Here is an 11,148-nt window from a genome sequence, read left to right as displayed (position 1 = left end):
GGATCTGGGTCCTGAAGAACCTAGATAACCAAGAATCCTAAGTTTTACCTAGATCTAGATTAGCTTGGTCCACTTGGTAGCTACGATTTCTAGGCAGGTTTATGCCAGGAGCATCTGAACTCTCGAGGACCTAGATAAACAAGAGTTCTAAGTTTCGAATTAGTCTAGGTTAGCTCGGTCCATGTAGTGCACTTGGTAGATCCTCAGCTCTGGAATTCGTGTTCCACGTTCTTCCCAGCCTTGACCGATAAAACCTCTCCCGCCTTCGCTAAGCTTCTCCCTCACCTCGTTGATAAACTGTCCCACCTAATCATCACTGTCTTCTGTTTACAGCACTCGAACAACGTACGCAAGTCTGCGGCGGAATACGTGGCGCGTCGCCAGGCGCGCAAGATCTCGATGACACGTTCGATAACCTCGTCGCTGGCGTTGCCGATGAGCCAGCTGAGCGACGTGGCCTTCCTGCCCAACGCGAAGGCCGGCACCTTCTTCGCCCGCGACAACGTCTCGAATTTCATCGGCTGGTGCCGCAACAGCCTGGGCATCATCGAGTGCCTGTTGTTCGAGACCGACGACCTGATAATGCGCAAGAACGAGCGTCACGTCATACTCTGCCTGCTCGAGGTGGCCAGGAGGGGAGCGAAATTCGGCATGCTGGCGCCGATGCTCGTCCAGATGGAGAGGCAAATCGACAGGGAGATCGCCGCCGAGAACAAGGCGGCGAATGGCGCCCACGGGAATGGCGGGAACGAAGAGAGCGACGACGAGTACGCGGACATGCAACAGGAAGAGCCGTGCCTCATATACGGGCCCCAGCCACAGATCGTCACCAACGACTTGAAGAGCCTCGACGAAATGGTGAGTCCTGCGTATCTTATTAGTCTGTCGTTAAGAATCGATAATGTAGAATGATCTGCCGATAACGCAGCTCTCTTTACCGGTAACGTAGAGAGCCTTTCGGTAAGACTCGGTAACGTAGAGCTCTTGATACGTTGTTTTGCAGGTTATGCAGTGCACGCTGTCGATAAAACTCAGTAATGTAGATTAGTTAATCGATAAAGTAGGTGGTTCCGCAGGCAGTGCAGAGCACGTTGTCGATAAAACTCGGTAATGTAGATCAGTTAATCGATAAAGAATCGGTAATGCAGAATCATCTGTCGATACTGTAGGCCTCCCTATTGGTAATGTAGAGTATCCAACGATAAGACTCGGTAATGTAGAGCTCTTGACCGATAAGGTAGGTCGCTTTGCAGGCAATGCAGCGTATACTGTCGATAAAGATAGTTTTCAAAGAGATTCTGGACCCAGCACGCGCGAACTGAAGCAGTAAACGGTCCGATTTAAAAACCACGCCTAGTTTCTTACCCACGTTCATGTCCCTGTTCCGTGGACCTCATTAAACTTGTTAATTCCACGCCTAGCATCGAAAGCAGTATTTTTTCGGAGCATCCGCCACAATGTGCTATGAAAATAACTCGCGCCCTTAGGTGTATCCGAGCGTATTTATGGCGCTACTCCCCGCTGGCCGTGAATATCACGAGATCAGGAATAAGAGAGTAGTCATTCGTATTTCAGTGTTGAAAGGCGAAAGAAGCACTCCTGATAAACGTATTCACCTCCGCGGCGTTAATAATTCCCGTTCCATAATTCATGTTTATCGCCGGCCACATACGGGCAACGTCTAACCGGCTGGCTTTTTCTTATTTATTAATCAACAACGAATAAATTTATTTACTACGAACGGAAACGGCCATGCAGGTGCAAACACGCCTTCATATTTATGAATACGAATTAATTCCTTTCAACCGAGGCAGTGATTTACTTCGCTTTTAGACGTTGCTGAAGCTTCGAGTCCAAAAACCTGACAATGACCAACCTCCGGTGGTAAAAAATCTCAAAACTGGCAAATCTCCAGTGTTCCGATCCTCCTAATCTACAAGGCCCGGTGTAACGGTGTTAAAATCGAAAAACCGACGGCGCATGCGATGGAACGAATTAACGAGCGTACCTTGTCGCTTTCGAATGCACGGGTGCCTTTCAGTCGCGTCAAAGCGGCCAGACGCCGTTAGTTCCGCGCTGAAACCTTCGAAAGCACAATTTTTATTTTCCACGGCGGCTGCCTCGACACGTGTAGAACGACGATCCACGCGCGAGCGTGGCATTTCACGACGCAGAAATTCTCTTCTCGGGGTATATACGCCGGAGCGACGTTATCGTCGATGTATTCAAGAATTCCAGGACATTTTCCCTTGGCGAGATTCCGAACGCACCGGTGAACGTGGTACACGCGACCGTTGCATAGATAAATCTCGCGTGCACCTACGCTGAGCCAGTCGGGAGCAGTCATTGACTGGCTGGAGACATTCACTGATACTTTTCGCGAAATCAGAATCGGTCGCTTGGCGCTCTGGAATCCGGAGTCTGGATACGCTCCGGAGCTTGGAAATTGTAAGTCGGGTGGAAATTCTCAGGGATTTTATTAGACGATCTTAGTTAGTTTGGAGACTAAGTGTCCTAACGTAGACTATAAGAAGGCAACTATCCATGTCGGAACACATCCCCTGCGCTCTATTGGCCTAGTTCATGCCGCATTAGCTCTACTAATGCATACCCCAGAGTTTAGCTATAGAACCTTGTCGATTAAAAGTTCCATCGTGATCTTATTCCCGAGTTCCAGCCACTGGTGTGACCTGGTGACCCTTTTCCCAGACTTGGGTGGTATAACCGATTCCACGGAAACGATTGAAACTAATTATATCCACGGGCTCCGAGAAGTGGACGTCTAGAGCCGACAGAGAGATCAATAGTTGCTGTACATCCCTGCCACGTGGTGGAAAGGCCATTGCAAGCTGTGATGATAAGAAAGCATAGCTGTGAAAGAGAGACTTCTGTGACTCATAGGAAGCAACCATGAACGCTAGGCCCACCACGCATCCTAACCTCCACGGATTATCAACTATGGTCTTCATTCAACAATTGTCTTCACCTAACTTTCACTGATCAAGGAGCGAACCTAATCCTGCCCCTGAGACCTGGCGATACCCCATTTGTGGCCAACCTCTGACCTTCACCCAAGCTTATCGCTAATCCCCGCCACGAGACGACAGCTTCGTAGAATAGATACTAAGACAATTCCCACGTAACGAACTATTTACGATTCGTGGCAATCCGAGACCCGATCGATTCGAATCGGTCAAACGAGCAATTACGCCTGTCCAGCCCACGATCGCGTTACCAACGCCAATGCGTAACATTTAGCGAGTGATTTAGTGCTCATTATCCATTTAGAGGCTGGAAACCACCGGAGACACGTGTACCCGTTCGCCAAACACTTTTTGCCGCGTGTCATGCTAATACGATTTACGAGTCGCACGCGAAACGACCGCTCCGGAAGAGAGTCGTCAAGGCAGCGTTTAAACCGTCGTTTCTCTTGCACTCGCTGATGTTTAGACGGCTTTTCCAGGAGTCCGGGACCATCCGGGGGAAGTGCTCGCGTCACGGAGCTGTTGTCAGTATTTAGATGGGATAAGAAGCTCAAGGGTTCAAATACATTGCGGAGAAAGACTATACCACCACTTATGTTCTTAAACTTTTTGGATTTTTTAGTTGGTTGAAATACGTTGGACCAAGGAACTAACCACTGGGACTGGTCATCATCAGCTTTTTGGTTTCGAACAATTTCCTAACTTCTGCCAGTTTCGATTTTAGGAGGGTTGGAATACTAGAGGTTTGCCAGTTTCAGGTTTGAGATTTTTCGATGAGGTCAGTTTAGTGTAATTCAGACTTCTAGTGGAGGCTGGTCGTCATCGGCTCTTTGGTCTTCAACAATCTTCCAACTCTTGCTAATTCCAAGAATTGCTAATATTTGCAAATTAGATCAAAGCCATTCCACCAATCCTACTCCTGTTCAATCCCCTGTCTCAAACCAAAGAGCCCCAACCAAAAACCAAAGACAGAAGGTCGATGTAAAGCTCTTGCTACTTCCAAAAATTGCAAATTTTCCCAAAAATTAGAAAACAGTAATTCTTTAACCCTTCCTCTATTCAAACCCCTGCCTCAAACCAAAGAGCCCCAACCAAAAACCAAAGACAGAAGGTCGATGTAAAGCTCTTGCTACTTCCAAAAATTGCAAATTTTCCCAAAAATTAGAAAACAGTAATTTCATAACCCTTTCCCTGTTCAACCCCCTGCCTCAAAGATCCCTGGACCAAATACCGAATAAAGAAGGTGGAGATAAGGCTCGAAAGGTCTCGGTACTTCTATTGTGGCGTGTCCCCAGCAAGTCGAACAAACGTTTTCCTCCACAAAACCGAGCCCCGTTACGGCGTGGTGTCGGGCATCTCGGCGCCAGTATTTCATCCGCGTGAATTCCTGCGAGTGTGTATCAGCGGATTGCTCGTCTCGTTCCGCAGCCAGTAAGGCTCGGCTATATTCGCGAGTGGGTAAATCCCCGGGATGCCTGTGCGTGTTTTAAAGAGCATACCGCGGATAGCTGCACAAAAGATGGGAGGAAATGGGACAGCTTTGTTATTTTAATCCTGCCGCCCGATTGCGGCTGGTATCTACGAGAAAACTCGTGCGTTTTTCCTCGTCCGTGGGAAAAACTTATCGAGGCTGGGATGCTACGCGCGCTGAGAAAGCATCCGACCGGAAAGAAACTTTCACGTATCGTCGGTATCATTCAAAATAAAACACTCGTGAGATAGGACCGTCGGCTACTGGGACTTTGTTCCCTCCGAGTCATACTTGTTCGATGTATTATTATCGTCGGATCGAGGGATCAATCCATTAGCACATGACGGGTTCATTATCGATTTCATTGGTAGCTACGAATATCTACATATCGCGGGCTTTAGATACCAGGTGGCTTTGATCACTTCAGTGGAATTAGGTGCAATGACTCAGTTTGGGAAGACGAGTGTGAGGACGTGACTACTACTAGAAATGGGGCATGATATGACCTATTTTGAAGGAAATGTATAGTTTCATAGTTCTATAGTTCTATAGTTCTATAGTTCTATAGTTCTATAGTTCTATAGTTGCATAGCACAACAGTAGAATAATACAGTAGCATATCAATACGGTACAGTAGCACAGTAACAACAGTACAGTACTATATACACAAAATAATTTAGTAGCATAATAGTATAGTGGCGCAGCGTAATAGTATCTCCGAATCGGTGTTGAAGCCGCGAAATGTCGAGCCTGCGTCGAAAAGCGCGCACCGCGCCTCCGTAACGTTCGTCGTTCCCATTAAACCAAGTCGCGTCCGCGATCACACGGTTGTTTAGCGAATTTGCATTTAGGGAGAGAATGCCACGCGTTGCGGGAAACGGTTTCTTATGGACGGGGAGGATCATATACGGAATCGCAGCTGCGTTCAGAACGTCCAGCCGGCAGCGATTTATCCGCGGCACGATTGCGTATGAATACAAACAGGCGAGCACCGCGCGGTGGCAGTGTCACAGCGTTCCATAAAGGGCAGAACGAAAGGGAAATCTGCACAGGTCGATCGGTTCCGCGGCGAACTTCCAACGGTCCACGTGTTTCTGTTTCCCCTAGTGGGAGTCGTGTATGGGTAATTAAATTCAGTGTCGCGGGTCATAGACGTCCCGTAAACGTTTGTTTCGTTTTTTTTTCCCTCTTTTTTTTTTCTTTTAGATAATTGTAGAGGGGATCGGTGGATAAGGAGACTTGGATACGTTTGGTTATACGTTGAAGTGAGCATTGACCACTGTGGTGACCTCTTGTATATAATTGTTTTTTCTTTTTTTTGGATCTTCTCGAAAGTATTGTCATTGGATCGATGATGTTCTCTCGTTTAAAATGAGTACAAGCAAGGCCACATTCAGAGAATTTTGAGTTTTACGTAGCTACCATTTTTCAAAAATGGCTGGCCTTTCAAAAATTTTGGAGTCATGGAAAGTAGTCCGATTAGGGTCGTGTTTGGACTTATGTTCCTCGAGGAAGTCTCACCAATTCGATGGTACTACTTTTATGAAGATACAATACAAAAAAATTGGTAACTTTTATTAAATTCTCTATCGGGCTAACGAAAATAGCCCCATTGGTGCTTCAGCAATGCTGAAATGGGACGGAGCAAACTTCTTATCGATGGGAATGTTTCCGTAGGAAGTTACTGCTGAATGCTGTCGGATATTGGGTAGTTTCTGGTCAAATATCGTTTAATTCCAGTTAACGAGGTAAAATTAACTGTGGAACAGTAGGGTGTAGTACTCGAATTGAAGGGTAGAACTGGGGTCAGACCTGTGTAGTACTCACTCAAACAATTACTCATGTTTCGTTTAGCTTTAGAGACTCCATATAAAATTACGTTAATACTGGATTAATGTTCCTTAGAAAAAAAAAAAAATATTTAAAAATACTACAAATTTGCACATCTCGACGAGATACGAAGTTGTTGTCGAATATATTTGTTCGAGGAACGAATATGTTTCGCGCATTACTTTTTCCAAGGATTTCCTCGGTTCTAACGGTGCAATGGAGTCACGAATAGAGTTCGAGAGGAAAGTCAAAGGCGTATCGTTCCTAGTATCGATTAGAAAAAAAGGTTGACATGCTCCCTTATCTTATCCGGGACACGGTAAAACACGATGCGTTGGTTCGAGTTACGGTGAATCATTGGAATTGCCTAAGTCAAGGCTCTTAGAATCCTCCAACAACAAACTGGACTCGTGAACTGTCTCTAAACACGAGTCGAAGAATTTCCTGCTTGCAACAATGATCTTCATCGGGATAAAGGGGAAACTATCAACAAAAATTAACTTGTACCATTTATGTTGAACTTGACCTTCAGGCCACATAGTTATTTGAATCGCTGAAAGCATATGTTTCATGACAATTTTAATTCCGTAAAATATATTTTCACTGAAAGAATGAAGCATTATTAAAAACGCAACAGGGCAAAGCAAGCTAATTACATCGATGATGCAATGAATAATAACATATAAATCTGTTTTCTTTATTCTTTTACTCTCGAGGTCAGGATATTATTTTTATTTTGTCTATTTGTATTATTAATTTTTTTAATATTCCATAACGAACGTTGAGGTTACGTAGAGGTTCTTGTAAGTCGAAACAAGCTCGAGGTAAGAAATCAATTCGTCTAGACGTTCGTCGTATTCAGGTGCCTATGGAGATTCCCATGATAATAACAAGCATGGTGGCTTCTGCAAGTTTTCAGGGTGGTCTCTGCAGGCCATAGCGGCCGGGAGCTTTGCCTCGCAAGCGCCGAAAGCTCGTATTGATCGCCGTTAGCCCATTTCGTATCAAGTTCAAGCGCAAAGTCCTCCAACTTTCCACGAAGGACGAATTCCTTTTTCCTTGAGGATATCGGCGGTTCTGATTGGCCCAGGTCTGCCCTCTGGCGGGAAATAACGAAAGCACGTGCTTTAGCACGGAAAAACGATGGAAATCAGGGTAAACCACAGATATCTATACTTGGTTCGCTAACGCCCTTTGTTTTAGTACATAGAAAGTACATCGAAAAGTATTTACAACGAGGCAGTGGATTTTCTCGCGCATGCGTCAAACAGGTTCTCTTATGTGAGAGGGATCCTAACCTCCCATACTTTGTTTCCATTTGGTTTTTAATTTTTCTTAAGATTCATTTGTAAAAACGAAACGAAACTATGTTAGCACAGTCCAATGGTCAAGTTACATATCTGCATAATATAGATAACTGCGTATCAGACACATACATTTTAGTGCATACTAGATCTAGATATAGTATAGATATCTATGGGATAAATCTTCAACCTCCACTTTGTATATTTACAATATTTTCGTGCACTCGATAATGATAAAGCTCGACCCATCTTCGGAGGTCCCCCTTATTTGGAAACGCGTCATTATCGATGGAAAAATATTTGCCCAACCTCGCTCCGCGGATATTTGGCCGACACTTCATTTCCGGCGATAAGTATGCCTGTGTGTTCGCACACGTACGCCCTTATGAACGTTTACTCTCGTTCATCCTCTGCGAACCTTCAAAAACTCCAAATCATTCGAACGTGGTTTCGGTGTTATTTTTATTTTCGTACGTAAATCGTATCTAACCTCAAATATTCGCGAGTTTCGAGAATTATTAAAAAGTCTTCGCTTCGTGGCTCGCGATGGAGGGAAATCTAGGTCGCAAGACGAGTATACTCGTCATTACTCACCGTTAATTGCTGGCGAGCAGGGGACGACGGTGTCGTTGGAGAAATTCCTCTCTTTGAGGTTAGAGTCGCTCCGGCGATAGTCGCTGCCTTTGGAACTGGCAACGAATATTGAATTTTAGGTCGCCAACTCGTAACTAATGGAACCTTTGAGACGCGGCGAAACTCTTCAGTTACTCTCTTTCTGTCGCCTGCTGACGTCAAGGCGTCAATTTCTGGCTAGTATTAGTCAACTAGCTAGCATTAGTCAACTGGCTAGTGGTAATTAGACGATTTCAGTCCTATTTAGGCTGTACTTCATCGTGGATATATTAGGATGCATTCTGTAATGTAATTTAGAGGCATGCTCTCCTGATGAATTTATCTGTAGAGCTGTTTACATAGTTTCTGGCTTAATGTAGGTGAAGATAATACAGGGAAGAGTTGTTTGGTCCCACCTGGTGTGCTTGCAAATAGTCATACTTTTACAAAAATCACAAACTTCTTTTTCTCCCTTATGACGTCACTAATTATTCATTTCTGACCAGTTAACACTAGCCTTTTTCGGTCTATTTCAGTGCACATATCAACGAATTATGATTCATTCCGTAATGTAGCTTAAACACATGTCCCTCTAGGCTGATGAATTTACCTATAGACCTGTTCGCACAGTTTCGCGTTCAATACAGAATAAAATGTTACAGGGAATAGTTGTTTGGTTCCACCTGGTATCCCTGCAGATAATCATACTTTTACAAAAATCACGAACTTCTTTTTCCCCCTTATGACGTCACTAATTATTAATTTCTGACCAGTTAACACTAGCCTTTTTCGGTCTATTTCAGTGCATATATGAACGAATCATGATTCATTCTGTGGAACAGACAGATGTCCCTCCAGGCTGATGAATTTATCTATAGACCTGTGCACGCAGTTTTTGGTTCGACACAGAATAACAACACAGTTGTTTGGTTCCACCTGGCGCGCCTGCGGGTAATCACGGTTCAGGAAAAATGTCGAGAAAAAGTGTAAATAATAGGTGGACACGTTTCGACCCGTGTGGTCTGAGGCGAGAGCCCAACGCCGCGAAGTCGAGCGTGTCCCTGCGACTCCGCGTTGAAAGTCGCCGACTTCGAGCCGATAAACAGTGATTAGCTAAGACTCAGACCGCAGCCAGACCTTGCACGGATCGGTAGCCTTCTCTCCTCTCGCTATCTCGGGCTAATTGCACGTAATAACTAACGCGCCGTCAAGACTTCAACGCCATTTATGGCAGTTTCGCGGACGCATGACCGAGCTTCTCTCTCTCTTGGCTGGGTCCTTCTTCAATTTTTTTTCCATTCCGCGAGCTGAGTACGAGGAATGGAGTTCGATGCCAGGGGACCGGGACATAACCTAATCCTCGAGATTCCTCCGTTCGAAACGGAGTTCAATCTCTCAGGAGATTAATTTCAGAGTTGGGTACTTTGGTTTCAATGGATCACCCTGTATACGAAGAAAAATTTGTTAGGTTGTTACTGTAGAGGGCAATCGAATCCTCTGTGATAAATTTTTATTTCAAAGTACACTAGTTTTAGAGGTTAATTGGAATCTTGAAATTCTGTGTCTCTTAGAGAGGGTCTCTAGGAACAATTCAGAAACTTCTGGGAAAGAAGAAGTCTTCAAATACTTTCCTCCAGAAAATTGTTACTTCAAAGCATGCTAATTTCAGAGGTTAATTAGGGTCCAAGAAACCTAGGGTCCTAGAGGTTAATTAGGCTCCTAGAAACAATTCAGAAACCTGTAGAAAAAACCAGATCTTCAACTTCCTTCCCCCAAAAATTTAATTTCAAAGCACACTATTTCAGAAGATAACTCGTACCTAAGAACTCTGTGTCTCTTACAGAGGGTTTCAGATAGACTTCAGTAGCCTCTAGGAAAGATCAAATCTTCAACTCCTTTTTCCCAAAATATTTTCTTTCCAAGGCACACTAGTTTCAGAGGTTATGTAGACTCTTAGAACTCTGTGTGTCTTACAGAGTGTCCCTAGAAACAAATCAGATGTATCTAGAAAAAAACAAATCTTTAACTCCTCTCCCTCCAAAAAATTTCCATTTCAAGGCACACTAATTTCAAGAGTGTACTAATACCAAAGAATACCCTGTCCCTTAGAGAGGGGAGCTCCTAAAAAATTTGGGAACCCCTAGACTTAGATCCCTCGATATACTTGACGGTCTATGGTAGAATGTCGACGTCTGATTCGTTACCTTCGCAGTCACCGTGAAATTAAACTCGATTTGCCTGTCAACGCTCGACAATCACCGTGCATGGCAGAAGGGAAGGGGTTGGGGGAAGGTGGATCAAAGAAAAATTCAGGCGACCGCCCCAGTAACCCCCATGCCCGTGGCCCTCGAGCTTTCTCGAGGGTCTTGGAGCGGAATTGACGCCGTTGGCACCTTTCGTGGCGGTCGATCGCAACATCTAGGTTATTCCAATAAAGTGCACTCGAAGTGCTTCTAAACGGCTTTAATTGCCGAAGCAGTACCGTTGGCGGGAGGGTGCGGTGACCAGAAATCAGATTTCACTGTTGGCCGATCGATGGACGAAAGCGTTCCACGTCGAACTTTATCGTGTTAGTACAATTCGTTCGGACTCTTGGAGACTGCTGGTTCACTGGAAAGCGGGGTACACAGCGATCTATGGATTGACTCAGTGGCTGGGTGCAGATGCACCCGGTAGTGAGGTGGTGAAATATATGGGGAGAATTTCTAATTCGATTATTATGGATTATGAATGAGTTGAAATTGTGGAGTGGAATTATTTTAGAGGATGGGATAGAAGGTTGTTTGGTCAATTGAATGAATATTTATTTGGGTAACTCCTCGGATAATAAAATGTTTCACTTTAAATGGTGTATTCGAGTAAGTATTCAGTTGAATTAATATTCATTTGAGCCACTATTCAATCGAATAGAAATTTATCTGAATATCTGAAAGTATATTCGAATAAG

The 11,148-nt window shown here is 44.6% G+C and overlaps 1 protein-coding gene across 2 annotated transcripts in view; it reads left to right on the top strand.

The window, feature by feature from the left end:
- Positions 1-11,148, top strand: part of LOC128896579 (GAS2-like protein pickled eggs) — an 81,071-nt gene that overhangs the window by 37,598 nt on the left and 32,325 nt on the right. For both annotated transcript variants that reach the window (XM_054159952.1, XM_054159948.1), the window contains exon 3: positions 334-858. In XM_054159952.1, coding sequence (XP_054015927.1) covers positions 334-858 — 525 coding nt within the window. The remainder of the gene's footprint in view (positions 1-333; positions 859-11,148) is intronic.

This window comes from Hylaeus anthracinus, unplaced genomic scaffold, assembly GCF_026225885.1.
Source record: "Hylaeus anthracinus isolate JK02 unplaced genomic scaffold, UHH_iyHylAnth1.0_haploid 0, whole genome shotgun sequence".
In the NCBI taxonomy this organism is placed as follows: domain Eukaryota; kingdom Metazoa; phylum Arthropoda; class Insecta; order Hymenoptera; family Colletidae; genus Hylaeus; species Hylaeus anthracinus.
This window is presented reverse-complemented; position numbering and strand designations above follow the sequence as displayed.